Source organism: Kalmanozyma brasiliensis, assembly GCF_000497045.1.
Source record: "Kalmanozyma brasiliensis GHG001 unplaced genomic scaffold PSEUBRA_SCAF3, whole genome shotgun sequence".
Taxonomy (NCBI): domain Eukaryota; kingdom Fungi; phylum Basidiomycota; class Ustilaginomycetes; order Ustilaginales; genus Kalmanozyma; species Kalmanozyma brasiliensis.
In genome coordinates, this window is record NW_015961970.1 from 1,555,948 (window position 1) to 1,576,568 (window position 20,621).

The 20,621-nt window shown below is 56.9% G+C and overlaps 9 protein-coding genes across 9 annotated transcripts; 5 read left to right on the top strand and 4 right to left on the bottom strand.

Moving 5' to 3' along the window:
• Positions 1-22: 22 nt before the first annotated feature.
• Positions 23-2,290, bottom strand: PSEUBRA_004436 (ABC transporter, transmembrane domain protein; the record flags this gene model as incomplete). Its single annotated transcript, XM_016437977.2, has 1 exon — positions 23-2,290. The coding sequence occupies one exon, from the start codon at positions 2,288-2,290 to the stop codon at positions 23-25; it is 2,268 nt and encodes a 755-aa protein (XP_016291517.2).
• Positions 2,291-3,988: 1,698 nt separating this feature from the next.
• PSEUBRA_004437 (uncharacterized protein) lies at positions 3,989-5,335 on the top strand (the record flags this gene model as incomplete). The annotated part of the gene is made up of 1 exon (XM_016437959.1): positions 3,989-5,335. The coding sequence occupies one exon, from the start codon at positions 3,989-3,991 to the stop codon at positions 5,333-5,335; it is 1,347 nt and encodes a 448-aa protein (XP_016291518.1).
• Positions 5,336-6,008: 673 nt separating this feature from the next.
• Positions 6,009-7,814, top strand: PSEUBRA_004438 (DNA polymerase beta, palm domain protein; the record flags this gene model as incomplete). The annotated part of the gene is made up of 1 exon (XM_016437956.1): positions 6,009-7,814. The coding sequence occupies one exon, from the start codon at positions 6,009-6,011 to the stop codon at positions 7,812-7,814; it is 1,806 nt and encodes a 601-aa protein (XP_016291519.1).
• Positions 7,815-7,880: 66 nt separating this feature from the next.
• On the bottom strand, positions 7,881-9,246 carry PSEUBRA_004439 (Target SNARE coiled-coil domain protein; the record flags this gene model as incomplete). Its single annotated transcript, XM_059465304.1, has 4 exons — positions 7,881-7,900; positions 7,981-8,511; positions 8,587-8,913; positions 9,018-9,246. 4 exons carry the CDS (start codon positions 9,244-9,246, stop codon positions 7,881-7,883), a joined length of 1,107 nt encoding a protein of 368 aa, XP_059320554.1.
• Positions 9,247-9,580: 334 nt separating this feature from the next.
• On the top strand, positions 9,581-10,939 carry PSEUBRA_004440 (RNA recognition motif domain protein; the record flags this gene model as incomplete). Its single annotated transcript, XM_016437958.1, has 1 exon — positions 9,581-10,939. The coding sequence occupies one exon, from the start codon at positions 9,581-9,583 to the stop codon at positions 10,937-10,939; it is 1,359 nt and encodes a 452-aa protein (XP_016291521.1).
• A 215-nt stretch (positions 10,940-11,154) lies between these two features.
• PSEUBRA_004441 (Protein kinase, C-terminal) lies at positions 11,155-13,571 on the bottom strand (the record flags this gene model as incomplete). The annotated part of the gene is made up of 2 exons (XM_059465305.1): positions 11,155-13,371; positions 13,533-13,571. The coding sequence occupies 2 exons, from the start codon at positions 13,569-13,571 to the stop codon at positions 11,155-11,157; spliced, it is 2,256 nt and encodes a 751-aa protein (XP_059320555.1).
• Positions 13,572-15,035: 1,464 nt separating this feature from the next.
• On the top strand, positions 15,036-16,730 carry PSEUBRA_004442 (uncharacterized protein; the record flags this gene model as incomplete). Its single annotated transcript, XM_016437961.1, has 1 exon — positions 15,036-16,730. One exon carries the CDS (start codon positions 15,036-15,038, stop codon positions 16,728-16,730), a length of 1,695 nt encoding a protein of 564 aa, XP_016291523.1.
• Positions 16,731-16,829: 99 nt separating this feature from the next.
• PSEUBRA_004443 (CS domain protein) lies at positions 16,830-17,507 on the bottom strand (the record flags this gene model as incomplete). The annotated part of the gene is made up of 1 exon (XM_016437976.1): positions 16,830-17,507. One exon carries the CDS (start codon positions 17,505-17,507, stop codon positions 16,830-16,832), a length of 678 nt encoding a protein of 225 aa, XP_016291524.1.
• A 284-nt stretch (positions 17,508-17,791) lies between these two features.
• On the top strand, positions 17,792-19,990 carry PSEUBRA_004444 (Glycosyl transferase, ALG6/ALG8; the record flags this gene model as incomplete). Its single annotated transcript, XM_016437966.2, has 1 exon — positions 17,792-19,990. One exon carries the CDS (start codon positions 17,792-17,794, stop codon positions 19,988-19,990), a length of 2,199 nt encoding a protein of 732 aa, XP_016291525.2.
• Between the last annotated feature and the right edge of the window lie 631 nt (positions 19,991-20,621).

Genomic DNA, 20,621 nt, shown 5'->3' on the forward strand with positions numbered 1-20,621 from the left:
TGTCTATCAATTTCGCATTCGTTCATGGTGTCTTGGACTGCCTCTCCAGATCGTCCAAATTCTCCCCAGCTCCAGCACCATGACCGACGCCTACCGTCGACTGAGCCTGCCAGAGATCCCAATACAGCCCGTGTCTCTCCAACAGCTCCTCGTGCGTGCCCTGTTCGCTCACGCCCCCTGCCTGGAGGACAATGATGAAATCGCTATCGCTAATCGTCCTGAGTCTGTGAGCAACGAAAATTGCCGTCCGTTTCTCCGCGAGGAGCGTCGCATTGATGTTTCGCATCAACTCCGTTTCGGTATAGCTATCCAGCGCAGAGGTTGCTTCGTCGAAAAAGAGGATCGAGGGGTTTTTGAGAAGCAATCGGGCTACGGCAAGACGTTGTTTCTCACCACCCGAGATCATGAGTCCTCGTTCACCGACTTTGGTGGCGTATCCATCGGGAAGGTTCGCCACGATCTGATCGACTTTCGCTGCTTTCGCCGCGCGTTCGACGTCCGCATCGGATGCGTCGAGTCGACCATAGCGGATGTTGTGTCGAATATCTGCGTTGAACAACGGGGTGTCTTGTGGGACTACGCCGATATGTCGTCGGAGCGAGTCGAGAGAGACCTTGGTGATGTCCTGACCGTCAATGTAGATCTTACCGGACTGCGGCTCGTAGAACCGGAAGAGGAGACGGAAGATGGTGGATTTACCACAACCGGATGGACCGACAAAGGCGGTTTTGAGCCCGGCAGGGACGGTAAAGCTGATGTTGCGGAAGATGGGACGGTCGGGGTGGTAGCCGAAGGTCACGTTCTCGAACCGAATCTCCCCACCTGTCACGCGCAGGGGCGGTGCGTTGGGGTTCTGCTTGACCGACACGTTGACGTTCTCCAGATTGAACATGGTCTCCATATCAATGAGACTCTGACGCAACTCCCGATACACCGTTCCCAAAAAGTTCAACGGAAGGGACAACTGGAAAACGAGCTGGTTGACCATGACCAAATCGCCCACCGTCATGGTCCCATTCGTCACCCCCTGCGCCGCCAACAGCATCATCACCGTCAAACTCGTACTGAAAATCGCATTCTGACCCGAATTCAACGCCGCCAGACTCGTAGCCACCTTGATGGAGCTCTTCTCGTAGTCCGCCAACGCCGCGTCATACTTGGCAATCTCGTGCGCTTCGTTGTTGAAGTACTTGACCGCCTCGTAGTTGAGCAGGCTATCGACGGAGGTGGTAGCGGCGCGATTGTCGGCTGCGTTGGCCTCTTTGCGGAATCGAGTTCGCCAGGAGGTGGTGCGGATGGTGAACCATGCGTAGGCGGCCATGGTGACGGCTGTTACGGCGGCGAAGGATGGACCGCATTTGTAGGAGAGGATGCCACACACCATGGTGATCTCGAGCGCGGTGGGGACGATGTGGAAGACGATGCTGGTGAGGAGGAAAGAAATACCCTTTGTTCCACGGTCGATAGCACGGGTAAGACCGCCGGTCTGACGGGTCAGATGCCAGCCGAGATCTAAGGCGAGCAGGTGGGTGAAGACCGATTTTGCGACTCGACGGATCGAGCGCTGAGCGACGTTGGCGAACACCGCGTTGCGCAACTCGGAAAACGCTGCTGCGCCCACACGCGCGAGACCGTATCCGAGTACCGCACTGCCCGCGACCACCCAGACCGTGTTGGGGTTGGTCATGTCGAGCGGCGCATTGACCACCTCGTTGAGCCGGTCAACGATCGTCTTGAAGAAGAAGGGTACTTGGACATTGAGCAGCTTGCCACCGATGAGAAGGGCGAGGGCGAGAACGACGCGTTGCTTGGTACCGAAATCGCCTTTGGGCCAAACGTACTGGATGAGCTTCTTGATGATGGCCCAGTCGACCATGCGTTGCTCTTGGACGGTTTTCTCGCGTGCGTTGAGGTTGAGCGGGTCGTCTCCGTCGGGCTGCTTCTTTTGCGTCGAGGTGGGGGACTTGCTCGACGGTGCGCTGGGAGCGGATGTCTCTGCAGCTGCGATGATCTTGTCCGAGGCGCTGCGTGTTTGTTGTTTTGGCGCACCGTTGCTGTCCTGACCCGCGGCCATGTGTTGGTAGAATCGCACTTTCGAGGCGTGTAGCGCATTGACGCCTAGTGCAGTGTTTGTCCGACTTGTGCTAGCCCATGCATTGCTTCTGGTTGACAGCGTAGCTATTGAAGTAGGGTAAAAGCGCGACGAGGGAATGCCGGAAGAGATGAGACGGTGCGAAGGACGATGAGCGTCGATCGACTGCCAAGGGAGCCGCCGGATGGCGACCCTCATAGTGCTTGTAGCAGCGCAAGACGCAAGCTGCTGTCTTGATCGTTGAGATGGTCGCGTAGTATTGGATGCTCGTCAAAGTAAGAAGCGGAGGTGAATCGAGAAGAAGAAGCTCTGGTGAGAAAGCCGCCGAGTTCCGGCATGATTGCGTTTGCAAAGCCGTGTGCCCATGCGCCGTGCTTGTCGTGCTCCGAGTGGAGGATGACGACCTTGCCGGTCACTTCCCTTTTCAAAGGACACCAACTTAGTATCTGCCGACGTAACAGCTTCGAACCCAAAAATTCGGCTCGGCAAAGAGACGGGATCGGCGTTCTCTCGCGGCTGATTTTTGACATGTTCTCTCCGAACGCCCGCCAAACTGAGTTCCAAAAACATGTCTCCGAACAGCATTCCCCTGTGCCATGGTACTTACACGGACGACAGACCATTGCTGCTCCGTCAGGTGGCCTACGCTGTCCGTTTGAGATGCGCATCGAGTCTTGCGATCTAGTCACTTGTAGCGATCATCGCGATGGTGACGTGAGACAAGCTAGTGAAGAAAGTGCGACTTTGTTTCGACCCTGTCACGGTGTTGTGACAGGCGTGAGCGCGGCTAAATGAAAGAGGGTTTGCCAGCAGAGGCTCTCAAGCCAAGGTGGCCAAGAGGCTCGGCAACTTTTCATTTCGCCTAGCCAAAAAGGCAGGTGATGGGCGCCAATCACCCACATGCACCTCGGCTCGGCAAGCATCACCAACTACCACTCGACCTCGATCAACACCCAAGGCGCAGTGAGTGGGAACACCTCACGGCGGTTGGTAGCATAGCGAGGTCACTCAATATCTAATGTCACAGCAAAAGCGGAGGAGTCGATCCTCGAGTACGCGAAACTGACCGGGATGAGCTCGAGTCCGCCAGGGGCAAACACCCCAAACCTCGGATGCAGCCAACGCGTGGTGCATATGCACGTCTGTGCCGGCTCGCACAAGGACACTCTTCTTATCGTCTTTGACCTTCTCACACGAATCGAGTCTGCAGCGACGATCATGCGTCTCCTCCGGCGATCAAACGACTCACTCGGATAGTCACTTCCTCCCGTTTTCAATGTCCGCTGCCTAGCGCCACCGCTTGACCACGCTGCAAAACTTTCTCCGGAAACTGCCCTCGTCCTTCTAGCACGCTGCGCCCTGGATGATGCTGCTGCCGGGTCCTCGTCATTCGTCCCTTCACACCCTCGATCCGCGGAAGTCCTGATCCTGCTTCCTTGCTCCCGCTTGGCCCATCTTGGCAACGGCTACGACGCCAAATACACTGGCTGTCCAGGATACCTTCATATTCGACCATACCCTTCCATGGCCAAAACATTCGAGACACGCCCTCCTTTCCGAGTATCGCTCGGCTACTCTCGATCTTGTTCGTCGACCCGGCCAGCATCTCACGCTGATTCTCGCTACGCAGCCGGCTCTTCCGATTCTACGCCCTACCATCACAGATAGCGTTTGGGTTGGCTGATTCACTCGAAGCTCGACCAAGCCAGTCACGTTCTATCCAGCACAAGCCTCTTATAAGGGCTTGGCGCAGCAAAACTCCGCTGCTGCACTCGTATCTCCGTCTCAGTCTCGGTATACATAAGGAGCTACTCATCGGCTCAAGGCCGTCCCTGAACATCACAGTCTCCATCTCTGTGCAGTGACCTACGTCGTACACCACCGAAAATCGGAAGCATGCGGTGGACAAAGGCGATATCACTGCTGCTCGCAACAGCGACAAGCTTCTCGTCAATAGCACAAGCATGGGACTGGCTACCAGCAACCGACAGGAATCGCACGCTCGTCACCGACTTTGTCGTCAAGGCTTCCCCGTCATCCTTCAGCACAGATAATCAGCTCACTGATGCTCAACTTCGCGGCCTCAACAACTCCGACTTCTACCTCTATAACTACCTGTCTACAAATATGAACCAAACCAAGGTACAGCGAGCCGTCATTATGCTCCATGGCCTCGGTCGAGATGCCTGGTCGTATTTCGACATCACACAGGAAGCGCTTCTCAACGCGACTTCGAGAAGAGACCGCACAAGTCACAACGCACGTCTGCGCTTCGATGAAGTGGCCATCATGGCCCCCATCTTTCTCAATCAGCAAGATCCCGGCTGCTATCCTGTCGACGACCAGAAGCAGCCCACCTCTAACACGCTTGTCTGGGATTCGAGCAGCTGGGCGCAAGGTGCCGATTCCATGTATCCGCTCAGCATCAACGACACCAACGGCCAGCCCTTCCAGCCTCCCGGCGTCTCCTCCTTTGAGGCTCTCGATGCCGTGGTTGCGTGGTTCTCCAACAAAACCATCTTCCCAAACATGAACACGATCATTGTGGCTGGCCACAGCTTGGGCGCGCAGATGGCGCAACGGTACGCCCTCGTTGGAGCAGTGCCCTCGGCCACCGTGCCCGTCCACTTTGTAGTCGCCAACCCTGGCTCCTTTGCCTACCTCTCCGAATGGCGGCCAAGGTCGTACGACAACTGCTCAGACACATTCAACAACTGGAAATTTGGCCTGAGTGCCTACTCTCAGTCGTATCTGTCCGACTTTATCGCCGACTCGCTTGACGACGCCAACGATGTCGAGAGTATCGTTCAGCGCTATCGTCGTCGCATCGTTTCGTACCTCTTTGGTCTCGCCGACCACGGCAAGGGAGATACAGCGTGTGAAGCGCTCGCACAGGGCACGACGCATCTCGGGCGAGGGCGCAACTTTGTCCAGCATCTGACCGGACTGGACGGCGGCTTCCCAACAGCGCACTCGGTCAACTTTATCCCCAACGTCAGCCACGACGGGCTCGGGATGTTCTCCAGTCAAGCGGGCCTAGAGCGGCTGTTCTTCATTAATCTCAATGGGACAGAATCGCCGACCGCTGTGGGGGACGACGACCAGAGCGCGACGCAGTGGGCTCAGTCCAAGCATTCGCAGCTCAGGAGCAGTGCCTCGAGAGCGAGATCATTAGGGGCTGCTTCAATTGGAATGGGAGCGTTGCTGGCGGTAGCAACTGTCGCTGCGCTAGGGCTGTTTTGACCTGGGCTCTCCAGGACTGGAACAGCTCTTCAATCTTCTCTACGGACAATGCTCCTCTTTGCATGCACTCTTGTCTCATCTCCGCCTCTGTGTTCTCTATGGACAATCTCTCTGCATCACTTGCCTTTCATCGGGGAGACAATCCCTCCTTCATCTCTGCATTTCTGTTTCAGGGCCCCTCGGAACAGCACATTCTCTCAGTCGCTTGCTCATGTACTATACCCGATCCTACCATCATCAAACATCATGACCTCCACCATTGGCGCGATCCGTCGAGCGTGGCAGTCATAAGGAAGTGAATGCTGCGGGTGAAGGCATGACTGCTTCCCATGGCTTGTTGATATGAAGGGTCCGTGTCAAGGTGCAGCGGAAACAGCGTCCAAAGCCTCCACTTGTGTGGCTTGCTGCCGGTGACTGATCCTGAGACCCTGTGAAATTTCATAGCCGAAGACCAGCTCATGCAGCCTGTGCGACCCTCCATCACAGCAGGTCGAGCTTACCACCATCCTCAGTCGGTCACTCAACATGCTCCGTCTATCTCGAGGGTGATGCTGATCGTGCAGCTGCTCAATCCAGACCTGAAGATGCATCGCTAGAAGCTTCTTCCTCTGGAATCGCTCCCATGTCCTCTTCCTCCAAGCAACCCAGCATGGATCGTCTGTAGACACGCACGATGTCGAAGCCCTTCGTCGCTCCTTCAGCCCCCTCAGCAATCAGGTATCAAGATCACATAGGCTCCCTCTCACGATCGGACAAGACACCGCAACGCGTCCTCTCCCAATCCACCCGCATCCACGTTCTCCGTGACAAGCTCGACGCCTCAGAAGTCTTACGCCTCGAATTACTCGCCCAGTTGCTCGGGGCACAGCTGACCACCACCCCCGTAGCAGCAAATGTCATCGTCACCGCTCTCAAGGCACCGAAGCGCGTCCTCAAGTGGGTGCCCGATGGCGAAGTCAATGTCGTACCCTACAAAAAGGAAGGGGAAGGGAGAAGGGAGGGTGTCGAGACGAAGCTGGGTGATGGCGTGGGCAGGGATTGGAGACGCTTCGTCGTCACGCCGGAGTGGTTGGAGGAGGTGAAGAGGGTGGGGACGCTGGTCGATCCTGATCTCTTTCCCGCCGTGCGAGTCAAGGAGGACGTTCGGGTTCATGATACTGAACCCAGCGGCGAAGATAGGAAGAGGAAGAGGAGTCCGAGCGACTCTCCCGCCTTACCCATTAGCCGGTCTGGCCCTCTCCCGAAACGAGAACGCCGCTCCTCGTCCACCAACATCGCCTCCAGCACCTCCCCAACCCCAGCACCTGCAGGCTACTACGACCCGATCTACCCCCCACCCCCCTGTCCACCATGGCAAAACACCCGCTTCGCCTGTCGCCGTCCCTCCCCCCTTCGCTCCCCCAACCAATCCCTCATCGACTCGCTCGAGATCATTCGCAACGAGCGCCGCCTTACTGGGGATACCTACTCTGAGATGGCCTACATGCGCGCCATCTCGGCCCTCAAAGCATACCCCTTTCGCATCCCCGATCCTCTCCTCGACGCATCCATCTTTGACGCCACACTGCTCGAGTTGCGCCTTGGAGAGGTGGAGCGGCTCAAGGGTGTGGGGAAGAAAGTCTTCAGTCTCGTCCGACAGTTTTATTCCGCTCGAGAGAGGGGGGAGGGGAGGATTGTCGAGGCGAAAGTGATTCGTCGCGATCGAGCGGTGTATGTGATGAATGCCTTTACGGAGTTGTACGGCATCGGACCGATTGGTGCGCGCGAGGCGTGGAACGGTGGAGCACGGTCCTTCGCAGACGTGCTGCATCGAGGGAAGAGTTTGGCGACTCACTTGAGCGTCAAGGAGAGCGTGCGGATTCTGGACGACCTAAGACAGCCGATTGGGAGGGACGAGTGTCAGCAGATCACACGCGAGATCATGACCCTCGTTAAAAGCTTGCTGGATGGCGTCGAGGTGAAGCACGAGATCTGTGGAGGTTACAGGAGGGGAAAGGAAAGGACGTTCGATCTGGACATTATCATTGGTCATTCCGAACCTCCATCACGAGCACTCCACATGCGGTTGTTGGGAGAGATGAAGAAGAAAGGTTTAGTGACGCACATTGTTAACGTCTCCACTCCCGCTCCGTCCCACCTGGACCCCGATCCGACTGCAACGAGCACAAAGGAGGCGGTTCATATCGATATCGCCAACATCGTCGTCCTCCCCACCACCCCAGCACCGGTGCATCGAAGGGTCGATCTCGTATTTTGTCCACTAAGGGTGTACGGTGCGACAGTGGTCGGCTGGTCCGGCAGCATGACTTTCGAACGGGACCTCAGGCTGTGGGCGAAGAGCAAAGGGTTCAACTTCAGTTTTGATGGGTTGACGGATCTGGCGGAGGAAGCACTGGTGGAGACACGGGAGGAGAAGGACGTGTTCGATCGGTTGGGACTCGAATGGGTGCCTCCCGAGTGGAGGAATTGCGATGCCTGATCTCAGAAATCCTAAGTGTTCATACAGTCAAAGGTGTGGTGAATGCAGTGTCCATTGCGTGTGGGTCTACGAGACCAGGATGAAGACTGTTCGGCGGACACATCAAACAAGGTAAAGGTCAGTGGTCCGCACATCGTCACCAGAAGTTTGGGGGATCGACACTTACGCAGGAAAAACACAATCAGCACACCAAAGATCTTCAACATCAACCAGCGATTGCTGCTGACGCTCGCGTAGTACTTCAACAACTCCCGTTGCGCGCCCCCTACGTTGTCCACCACCTCCATGACGTTATCGTCGATGCGCTGGACCGTCTCGCGCTGTTCGGCCACCATGTGGGCGAGCTGGCTGAAGATCTGGCCGAGTTCCGAGATGGTGGATTCGATGGATTCGATGGCGGTGGAGCGTTGTTGCATGTAGGTGTTCTGGTTGGTCTCCATGAGTTGCATCTGCATGAACTGGTCTCCGCCTGCGGCTCCGCCTGGGCCAGGGAGCGAAGAGCCCATGTCGAGCGCTAGGAAGTCGCCATCCCCATTCGATTTGCCTTTGCCCTTGGGATCGTAGCCGTCCGTCGAGGCAGACTGCTGCATCGCCGGGTTGAGCGGCGACGGTGCCGCACGGTGGGCCATCGCCGACCCACTCCGTGTCGGATTGTACAAGGGAGAATCTGTTGTCGGTTTGCCACGAGAACGAAGCACTGCGATCAGTTGTTTTGCCTCATCAGCATACCGTCCCGTCTCTCTCTCCAACTTGTAGTGTGAGGGATACATACCTGAGTTTTCCCCTGGCGCAAGGCCACCCGCTGCGGAATTGTACATGAATTGCTCGCTGCGGTCCTTCGACGCTTTCATGTTTTGCGTGCGCACCTCGAGGATGTCTTGGAACGAAGTTGTCGCTCCGGCAAGCGTGGATTGGAGGAGGGTGACTACATTGCCGCGGTGCTCCTCAGCTCGGTCCGCCTTGCCCGTCTTGTTGGCCTTGTTGAACGCTTGCAGGTCCGCTAGCTGTTTGTTGATCGCAGCAATGTCGTGCTTGATGATGTAGGTCAATTCGGAGATTTCCACCGGTCGGTCGTCGAATAGCGTCTTGCGGCGGGCCACTGCGATTCGGTCAAGAACAGACATCAGTCAAAGAAAAGATCGAAAGCTGGTCAGTATGCCTATAGTAGCGAGATGACCTCAATGAGGTTCATGATAGACGTACGCTGTGCTAGACGTTGCAGTTTCGCCGTTGTAGAGGCGATATCCTTGCTGATGGCTTGCGCTCTCCGTGCGAACTCTCCTTTCGGCGACGCCCCTGGCCCATTGCCATTCAGCAGCTTCTGTTTTGCCGGCTGAGCGGATCTCGATCCGATGGACTCGATCAGCCCGTGGAACTCGGACGTGCGATCCTTGACCGAATGGCCGTAGTATGAGGTCGGTGTATACGACATGCTGTGCGAAAGAGTGTGGGGTAAGCCTGCCAGCCGTCTTTGCTAGGAGTGGGCGCTGAGCGAGAGGGCCGTTGGCGTGCAGTCGCAGTGGATGGCCGATGTCTTCGCTTTCGTGCGCTTGTGATTGCGGTCCAATGCCTGAGATGCGGGGTCGACGATGATGGTGTTGGGAAACGTGAATGCGTTGCGTCACGGTTGTGTGCCCACGTCGACGCCGAGACCTCACTCCCGATTTCCGCGCATATTTTTGTGGCCGTGCACCTTTCGCTTTGTGGAGGCTTCGCCTCCTTCTTCTCAACAACATACCATCCTGTTCTCCTGGAATGCGAGCGAGATGCATCCAGCGCCTCCCACAGCATCCGGCTCTGAAGATCCACGAGTCTACGTGGACCGTCTCTCCGGCAACTGGCGATACGAGGACGACGAGGGGGACGAGTGGGAATGGCAGCCCTTTCTGCAGCATGCTCGACCTGCAGTAGATTTGGGCGAGACCGAAGATGAGGTCGCTAGCACATCCGCCTCTGCTTCCTCGTCGAGGGCGATACCAAATGCATTGCCGGCTGGTCACTGGGTCAAAGTGCTGGATGACGACCTGATTCGCGCACAGCAAGCAGCCTACTCGATCGAAGGCGTCGACGAAGCACAACCGGCACAAGCCGTGCTTCGGCGTGGCAAGAAACGACCTGCCTCGCCTGACATCACCACAACAATCTCCGCGGGTCCTTCAGCATCAACATCTTCAGTAAAGTTGGATAGGCTACCACCATCGAAGAAGCCAAAACCAATCACGTCGCTCTATGTCACAGGTCTACCCCTCGACGCTACCGTCGACGAGATCGCCCGCGTCTTCTCCCGATACGGCGTGCTGCTCGAGGACGATTCTGGCAATCCGAGGATCAAGATGTACCACGACGACAAAACGGGCATGTTCAAGGGCGAAGCGCTGGTGGTGTACTTCAAGCCGGAAAGTGTGGAGTTGGCGATAAGCATGTTGGACGAGACGAGCATGCGTGCTGCGATAGGGTCGGCGGCTGCGAGTGGGCCTGTGCTGCGCGTTCAACGAGCCGAGTTTCCCACCTCCAGCAACGGTGTCAACCACACTCAGCCGGGACCGGAGAAGGAGAAAGCGAGCAAGTCGAGCGCAGAAACACCGTCGCATGGCCAACGACGCAACCTTTCAGATCAAGATCGCAAGAAGATCGCCAAACGAGTCGCACGGTTGGAAACCAAGCTCTCGGATTGGCGCGACGAATCGCTCTCCCCTACCGACGAGACTGCTCCTTCTACCAGCGCTGCTGTCTCGGCGGGTGAAGGGAGTCGAACCGTGGTGCTCACCAAGATGTTCACGCTATATGAGCTGGATTCCGACCCAACGCTGCTGCTCGATCTCAAACAGGACGTTCGCGAGGAATGCACCGACACCATCGGCGGCGTGACCAACGTCGTGCTGTGGGACAAGGAGCCAGAGGGCATCATGACGGTCAAGTTTCAGAAGCGCGAGCAGGCCGAGGCGTGCGTGAGCATGATGAAGGGGCGCTTCTTTGCACAGAGGCGGATCGATGCGTGGATATCTGAGGGCAAGCCGAGGTTTCGAAGGAGTGGTGGTGGTGGGGACAGCGATGATGAAGATGGGGAGGGCGAAGAGAAGAAGAGGAAAGATGCTTTTGCAAGTTGGTTGGACGACGAGGCGTAGCCCTGCAGCGCTTCCGCACAACCAGCATTCCACAATCGCAACTCGTCACAGAATGGAAATTGCACCTCCTGATGACACATTCTAGATTGGGATGAGCGAGAGAACTATCGAGATTCGTGTGTATAGCATGTAAAGATATGGATGAGATGTGCGAGCTTGTATGAGAAACCATGAAGAGAAGATTGTCCGTTGCGAGTCAAATCATCCGCCTCTCCTTAGCGAGAAGCCATCACCTCGTCCGCATCTAGCTGGCGCTCCAACGCGGCCAGATCCTCGTCTGCCATGGCGTCGTCATCGTTGACGCCCATCCTGCTCATCCCCAAGCTGGCACCTGCCAGACCGAATCCACTTGAGCCTCTCCTACCACCAAAGCTGCCTGCTACGCTGCCCTCGTACGTTCCGCTGTAGCTGAAGCCTCGGAACTTGTCCTGGATGCTCCTGGTGAGCAAGTGGTCGTCATCCTCGTCCCCACCTCGACCCTTGTTGATCGCCACGCCCTTGCCATTGGCATCCTTCTCCGAGAGAATGTCGCCGTTCTCCAGCGCCTGTGCCGCCTCGGTGGAATCGCCCTCGAAGCCAGGAATGACAGCGACGTCCTTGAGATCCGTCTCGGTGAACTCGGGGTCAAAGTTGGCCACGCTCTCGTCCGACTCGACCAGAGGCTTGAATGGCGGCGTGAGCTGCTTCTTGGCGAGCGCTTCGAAGTCGATGTCCTTGAAGAAGGGGTGCTCCTTGAGGTCCTGTGCGTCGCGGGAGGCACCAAGACGGTGGCGCGGGTTGCGATTCAGAAGACCCTTGACAAATTGCTTTCCATCGTCACCGATGGCACCTCGAGGGAACTTGATCTTGCCGAAGCAAATGTTGCGGTACATCTGCTGCGTGTCCTCTGCGTAAAAGGGCGACCAGCCGCAGCACATTTCGAACAGCAAAACACCCAACGACCAGAAATCGACGAGCTTCGAGTAGCCCGATTCGTCGAGCAGCACTTCGGGGGCCAGATACTCGGTGGTACCGCAGAACGTGTTGGTCAGCTGACCAGCGCCCAAGTCGGGCTTGCTGAGACCGAAATCGCACAGCGCGACGTGACCTGTTGCGTCGAGCAAGATGTTCTCAGGCTTAAGATCGCGGTAGACGATGTTGTACTTGTGTAGGTGCTCGAGCGCGAGGACCAGCTCGGCGATGTAGAAGCGCGCTCGCTCCTCTGTGAAGCGACCTTCGCGCTGCAAATGCCAGAAGAGCTCGCCTCCAGACTTGTAGTCGGTGACAAAGTAGAGCTCGGTGGCGCTCTGGAAGGAGAACTTAAGACCGACCAGGAAGGGGCAGTCGAGCGACTTTTCGAGAATCTTGCGTTCGCCCATGGTGTGCGTGACCTCCTTCTTAATGGCGATCTCTCGCTTGGAGAGGACCTTCATTGCATAGATACGCTTGGTGTCCTTCTTGCGCACTTGGAAGACACGACCAAAGGTGCCGCGTCCGATGAGCTTGAGATATTCAAAGTCGTGCGGAGTGAGCTTCTTGTGCGGCGTGCGCTCGTACGAGATTTGAACGCGGATCTCGCCGCGCTGGTTCTCCATGCCTTCCTCGTCATCTCGAGTCGAGAGCGGATACCACTGATCGCTCATCATCTTGTGGACCATACGAGGCTTGATTTCGCGCATGCCGAGGAAGCCCTCGTCCTCCGAGTGACGGTCGTAGACGCTGATGTAGATGGGCTGCGAGTCCTGCGTGACATCGAAGGTGACTTCGTGCTTCCAGACGGGGTTGTGATTCTGACCTGTTCGAAGCGCGTCGGCGGGTGTGACGGTTTTTGCACGACTTCGGCCAGATTCGCCGGCTTCGGATCTGGGCTGTGCCACGCCTTTGGCTTCGGGTCCAGACTCGTCAATGGGCTCGCGACCGATGAACTCGTTCTTGTCGAACTGAACCACAGCATAGGGCCGGGCAGTGGGGCTCCTGACGGCTAGGTTGCGACCAGCGACGATCTTGACGGTGAGATGACCGCGCGGCGCGTTGGTGTTGCGCGTCTGACTCGCGTTCGAGGATGGAGTGGTGCTGCCACTGGTGCTGTGGGCGACGGAGGAGGAGGAGGGGCCGGTCAGGGCAGGAGAGGCTGTGCCGGATGTTGGTGCGCTGCCGTTGTTGATTGGCTGTGCCGGTGCCATGTTGACATCGCCCTTGGGCTTTGGCGGCGGTAGCTTCATGGTAAAGTCTGGGTCGTTGAGCGAGATGGAGGTAGTAGGAATGGCCGACTGGGACATGATGCCGCCTGGGGTTCGCATGCCTGGTGTCACATCACCTGGCAGATGGTTGCTAATGATGGAAGTGTTGAGCGATGAGCGAGAAGATTGCTTTGTCATGGCAGGAGGCTGCATAGCGTCGAAGGGGTTGCGCTCGCCGCCATTGGAGTGCGAGCTGGATGCCTTCGGAGTTGTCTGCGAAGTGGAAATGAAGGGAGGAGGAAAGAGAGTTTGGTGTGTCAGATCGAGTGCAACGACGACGTCCATGACGTCTTGGCTCGAAGGCATACAGCTCCGAAGCAGATGCCTTGAGGATTGCGAGGCAGCGATGGTCGCAACTGAGGTTGAGCGCTTACCTGGTCTGCTGGGCCCGAAGGCCACAAGCCTCGAAGCATGTTTGAAGCCATGATGAAGCGCGCTGAGCTACTGTGGGCAGCAGAGCGAGATTAAGAGAGGCGATGCTGTGGGGGTGAAGGCCAGTGTGTGCTGGCCGAGATTGCCAATTGTCGTCCGATCGGTCTATCGTGACAAAGCAGATCGAGCACAGCCAAAGACGGCAGGAGCGGGACAGACGTGTGCAGGCTGTTCACCGTGTTGCGGTTGACTGAAGCTTCGGTAGCGTTGTATAAGAGCACCTCTTGCTTGCGTTTGAAAGCCGAGCTGAGTTCGTAGGACGTATTCCGTTGTCAGATGGATTTGCTGAACTCGTTTCACTGAGCGAAGACGTGCGTGTTGTTCGCAGTCGTGGTAGCGTGTTGGGTTGGGTAACGCGTGTGTGCGAAGTTGAGTAGCGTAGCACAGCGCGACGACGCTACCCAAAAGCCGATAATTGTTGGCGACTGTGCTGCGCGATGGTGGTGATGGTGGTGGTGGTGACCGGTTTGGCTATGCAGAAAGAGCAAACGATGCGATGCGATGCAGGCTCAGTCTGAATTTGCTGCGCCCAAAGCACAATTGCAAGATGAGCCGGGGCCGTGGAGACGAGCTGTCAAGCCAGTCTCAGCCTTTTTTTGGCTTGGAGCCAGCGAGACAGACGGGCAACAGGCTCAAAAATCAAACAAAAAAGTGTTTGTTTTCCATTTCCCGTACCAAAGCGCTGGCCAGCCTGATTGAGAGCCTACCGCACCATGGCCGCGGTTCAACTCATCCTCAGGCCGACAGATCTCAACAAGTCCATACCAACGGTCTTTGCTTTCCTTCAGCCTGTTTTGACCGTGGCCTGACTGCCAATCGCATTCGGCAGCGTCTGCCAGCCCGAAGGTGCATTGACGTCTTCGGGCTTGACGTTGATCTCGGCTCATTAAGAGCACAATCAGGCATGGCCGTGGTGTGTCACAAGCAAAGCGGCCATGTACCCTGTATGTATGCACGGGCCTTGCTTGCTCTCCCCTTTGCCCGTCAGAGTGCAGCGACAAATATCCCCAGAAAAGAGAAAAGAAAAGAAAAAGAGAAGGAAAAGGAAAAGGATAAAATCGTCGCCCAAAAAGAGCAAAAAAGGAAATTTAACCAGGATGTTAAGATGAGATGGAGGGTGGACCGGATTTTGTGGAATTGAGGGTGCGTGGCTGGTGCGTTGCGCGCTGAAATCATCCGTCTGATTGGCTTTGGCTTCTTCCTTTCACTTCCACCATCCCTTCATCTCGGAACCACTTGTCCAGCAAACGCTCCTTCCATCAAGTGTGCGTCACAGCAAACCTTGTCGCTCCTTTCTTCTCAATTCGGGACCAGGCAAGTCAGTCCACTCCTTTACATTCATACGCCAAGGCACGTCGCGAATTCACAGGGCATCGCCATTGCATCTGCACAGCAAGGAATCACATCTGGCTAAGCGTCCCAACGACAGCATTCAATCAAGTGCCATGGCTGCTCGTACCGTCCCAGGCGCGGGCGCAGCCGACAAGCCAGCACCACGCCGCGTCGTACCCGGCGCTGCTCCTCCTGCCCCTTCCAAGTCTGGCAAAAAGCAAAAGGGTGGTGCCGCAAAGGACACTGCTGCTGCTGTCAAGATTCCCGATGCTACTTCGGCTGCGCTCATCGAGAAGGCTCCCGAAGGCCCAAAGCAGGTTGCAAATGGACTCAAGGTGACCCCTCAAGATCTCGCAGAGCAGGCAGAAGCCCAGGCTGCTGTCGCTGCTGTCGATGCTGTTCAATCTTCGTCCGAGTCTGCCGTCGCCTCTACACCCGCCCAAAAGGTCATCAGCGATCGCATTCACGAGCTGTCCAACAAGAGCAAAAACGCCACCATCACTGTCGCGGTCGACGAGCTCAAGAGTTTGCTTCGCAAAGTCCAAAAAGTAGAGTCCGAGTCCCCTTCCCCCGCACCAAGCGCTTCCACCGACTCGGATAGCAAGAGTCACCTCGTCCTACTGCTCCAGTTCCTTCACCTCTTCAACCTCTTCCATCCCAACCCTGCCGGTCCATCGACGTTTGCCCCTTCCCGCACCATGCCTCCCGCGCTCGAAATGTCGACAGGTCAAGAGGTGGCTGCTCTCGGAAAGGTGTACGACCAGCTTGCCAACGGACCTTTGGAAGGTGGCGGAGGAGACGCTCTCGAGATCCTTGCCAACATCGAAGAGGGCTCCAGCGAGGAGGTTCTCCCGGACGTGACCTTTGCCACGCTCAAATCCATGATCCTCAAGCTCACCGCTCCTCCCTCCGCAGCAAACAAGGAAATCGAGTCGAAGGCCTCGGGTCTCGACGCTCCACCGCAGGACTTTGTGCCCATCGACAAGCAATCCCCGAGTTCAGCACCCGTTTCCTTCATTCAGGCCAGCGAGATCCTCGATCAATCCACAAAGGAGCCCGAAGGAGGTCAGCCTTCGAGTGTGCCCGCTACAGGTGATACCGAGACGAAGAAGGGAAAGCAGGGTGGAGCTGGGATCGTGCTTGGCGACAAAGAAGCCACCTCGAGCAAAGCAGACGGAACGGCTGCCTCGGCTGTCGAGGAGCCCATCAACACGACGGTCAAGAGCTCGAGCGGGCCCACCACAACCGAGCCCAAGCTCAACTGGGCAGCAATGGCTGAAGAGGACGATGACGATCTCGGCGACGCACCCGTGTTTGAGCCTCTCCCTTCCAGCACCACTTCTGCATTGGTCACCCCTGCTCCAGGGACGCCAACCGCCGTAGAGCCCGAGCAGACAGCCGCCCCCGTCCAGCCCGCAACCGCGACTCCCACAGCCAAAGCTGACGACGCACCGCTGTCACCAAAGCCCAAGAAGGGCAAGCAGAACAACGGCACCAAGAGCAACGCCGGCGGTCGCCAAACCAACGGCAACGGTAACGCCAAAGCTGCGGTACCACCACCGACACCCAAGGGACCCAAGGTGGACGAAGACGGCTTCATTCTTCAGGAGAGCAAAAAGACAAAGTACTTGCAACAGAAGCAGCAGCAGCAACAAGGGCAACGAGGCGGTAGCGGTGGTGGACGTGGAAGCGGAAAGGGTGCTGCGAGTGGAGGCCGAGGTGGAAAGCAGCCCAACGCCGGAGGCAACCGAGGGGAGAGGAGAAGCGGTGAACCGAGGTCAGGCACAGCTGCTGCCGCGCCGCAATAGCATCACAGCAACAGCCAATTCAATCGTTCAATCACACACATGCGCCAGGTCGTTGAACAGCCCGGAAATCGTCTGGATTGAGCAATCACTCGCTTGCGGCTACCACTTTTTGGCCTCCATACCGTCAGGAGGATGCGTTCGGACCTCTTCCTTTCCGACCTTGCTCCAGTCCGTCGACAATGTGGTCCCACCGCTTTCCTGGTAACTTTTCATCATCGCTCTTCGAGTATCGGGGTCTGCATCTGCGTAGAGCTTCTGGAAGAACTTGTTGATGTCGGCTTCGTCGCCACCTCCCCCTGCTGCGCCAGCGGGTCCCTTTGCGGTGTCGTCGTCCGCATCAGGATCGAACGAGTCCCATTTGGACTTCGTTCGAGGAGCAGCTGGTTTTGCTGCTTGTGTGGAGATGTTCGTTGGCGCAGCTACCGGGATCGCGCTCTGCTGAGCCGACGCGCCTTTGAGCGAGAGCCAACGCAGACCCGGTTGCGCTTTGTGCAGCACCACGTCGATTTTAGTCGAGAGCACCTTGTAGGATGAGTTTGTCACATCGACCGTAGAGAAGAGCGGTTCGATACGAAGGACGTACTCGGAGCCAGTGATGGACGAGATCGCCTTAACGTAGAGCGAGCTTTCGGCGATGTCAATCTGGAGCGATTCTTGGGAGGCCGCCTTGACAAAGATCGAGAGGGTGAGGACGGTGTCTGTCTGATAGAAGTCGTAGCGAGGCGTTGCTGGTGCGTCCGCGGTGGCGGAAGAGCCGGAAGTGCTTACGTCCGCCATTGTGACCTTTGTTGGCAAAGAAGAATGAAGAAACGGGAGAAGCAGGATGATGATGGTGGTGATGAGGAGCGAAGATGCTGGAAGAATGTTAAAAGTGGAGCTGAGCCAATTTTAAACTTTCACGGCTGCGCAACGCGTTCCGCCAAAGACCAACACCCCGCAAACACGCGCACAGACACCCGACGAAAAGCTTCTCAACGGTCTTCGCTTCTACTACACGCGTCAACTCGCGCGTCCAGACGATGACCCGAGGGTAGCGGATCCGCAATCATCTCTATCTATCGATGAGCGTGGCACAATCAAGTCGCTCGCGGAACGCCGTAGCCGAGGCACGCAGCGAAGCGTCCGGCGCGGGTGCGGCCTCACCATGGACCGATAGCAAGGCTGCCAACCATGTCGTGCCCGAGGACGACTCGACTACGACATTTGGTCTTGTACGCTTCGAATGGGAATTGCTCACGCTCAGCACCGCAATCAAGCTGCTCCTATTCCCAACGTACCACTCAACCGACTTTGAGGTGCATCGCAACTGGCTCGCCATCACTCGAACCCTGCCAATCCGAGACTGGTACTTCGAAGCCACTTCGCAATGGACGCTCGACTACCCACCTTTCTTCGCCTACTTTTCTTGGCTCCTCGCACAACCGGCACCGCTCATTGATCCTTTGATCGTGAGCTTACACGAAGGGCTCGAATACGCTGCCTGGTCATGTAAGGCGTACATGCGAGCCACGGTCGTCGTCACGGAGCTGGTCCTCGCAGCAGCGCTGATTGCTCACGCACGGCTTGGCGCGCAACGAACGACGAAGACCGGATACGCTGACGAAGGCTTCACGGCAGGAGCGTCCACCTCACAGCTGCTGGCAGCGAGCCTGCTAATGCATCCTGGTCTGATCATCATTGATCACATCCACTTTCAGTACAATGGCTTTCTCTTTGGCGTCCTAGCTTGGTCCTTGTGGGCTGCTCGAGAAGACAAGCCACTATGGTGTGCGTTCCTGTTCAGCTCGCTGCTCAACCTCAAGCATATCTACGTCTATGTAGCACCGCCCTTCCTGGTCTTCCTCCTCCGGTCATACGTGTTCCCAGTTGGTAGCCGTGCCAGCGACCTGGGCCGCAGCTTCGAGCGGCTCATGACAGTGGGCGTGGTGACGCTGATCCCCTTCTGCTTTAGTCTCGCTCCACTTGCGATCGACGGCTTGCGACACGAGGCAGGCTCCGTCGGCGTACTATCGCAGATGGTGCAGAGGCTCTTCCCGTTCAGCCGCGGCTTGATTCACGCGTACTGGGCACCGAACGTCTGGGCGCTGTGGACGTTGGCCGATCGCATCCTCGTCAAGCTGCTGCCGAGAGTTCCTGTCCTCCGAACACTCCTCCCTCCTAGCTTCCTAGCACGCTACGACGCCGCTGCCATCTCTGGTTTCGCCTCAGCATCGCGTGGACTAGTGGAAAACATCTCGTTCGGAGTGCTCCCCGAGATTAGGCCTTCAATGTGCTTTCTGCTCACGCTGACTTGCATGTCCGTGTACATGGTCAAACTATGGCAGACACCGACCTACCGTTCCTTCCTAGCATCGGTGAGCCTTTGCGGGTTTGCATCGTTCCTGTTCGGCTGGCACGTGCACGAGAAGGCGATTATGCTGCCGCTCATCCCCTACACTTTCCTCGCAGCGGTGGACTTTGCCAACTATCGAACATTCGTCCTGCTCAGCACAGCGGGGATCGTGTCGCTCTTTCCGCTCCTATTCACGCCGCAAGAAGGGCCGATCAAGATTGGATATTCGATCGTGTGGGCCATGTTGGTGTTCGGCACGCTCCAGAAGCGCGTGTTCAGACCGGTGCAGTCCAATTTGGGGATTTTGGTCCATCAGCTCGAGACGCTGTACCTATGGGGATTCGTGGGATTGCAAGTGTATGTGTCGATCGTACATCCGATGGTCTTTGCGCAGAAGTTCGGTTTGACCGTGGCAATGCACGCGGTTGAGGCTTCCGATACGAGCTCGAATTCAACCGCGGCACTCAAAGGCGTCTCGAAGATCTCGGCTGACGTCCCATCCGAGGCGGCATCGGCCACGCCGGCAGCGTCAGCAAGCGTCGTCGATACCATCTCGGCCAGCCTCTTTGCGGCTGGAGCAACGTCAACGATCGGCACTCCGACGGCATCGGCCGCTGGAGAGAGCACATTAGACCCGGCCGAGGCCGCGGTCACTGTCAGCTCTGCCGAGTTCGAGGCGCCTCAACCGGCAGCAACCCATTCTGCCGACCTGCTGTCTGTTACAGCGACTGCTACAGCCGAGCAGGATGCGTTTTCAATAAATCAAGCGAAGACGAGAGAGCCAGTGCTCGAGTCAGGGTCTGACTCTACGGCACCCTCCTCATCGATGGAGTTCCTGCCGCTGATGATGGTGAGCGTGTACTGCAGCATCGGCGTCATCTGGGCATGGCTTCGTGCTTCGGCTTTGTACCTCTTCACCGAGTCCTGATTCGCACGTAGAATGCTCCGAATACAAGCATCACACCTTGGAGTCAAAGGGCCTTGTGATGTATCGACGATCTGTGACGATGTTTTCGAGGTCCGTGGAGCTCAAACACGTTTTACGGCTCAACCCTTTCAGAAGGAAAGGCCAACCAGCGCCCGGGCCACTCTTCCGGCTCTCAAGAAACCCAAGCTGGGCATCTCGGCAACTTCCGTGATTGCCTTTTTATTTTTTTGGAAGAAAGGTGCTGAGCTGAAAGCCTGCATTTTTCGAATATCAAATTTATTGCACGATTTCGCTCACTTATCGCAAATCAGTGAGCAAATCGCACAGCTCAGTCCGATCTTTTTTTGATGGTGGGTCTGCACCGCTATGCAACCCTCAAGCAGCGCCAAAGATGATCTTGCGTCGTATCACATCGGTGCAGCATCCGTTCTGAGCAAGTCACAAGGGCGGAGCGTGGCTGATGTCATGTGGAAGGATCTACGCCCCGTTTCAGATTTCACACACACGTTTTGGCCTTAGCTGTGAGAAGCTCTTGAGGCGGAGCGGAACCCTGAGTGAGATTGTGACTGAGGCGCGCAATCAGACGGATTTCCAAGGTCGAGGCAAGTCCGGCCCGCAACGGAGCAAGCCC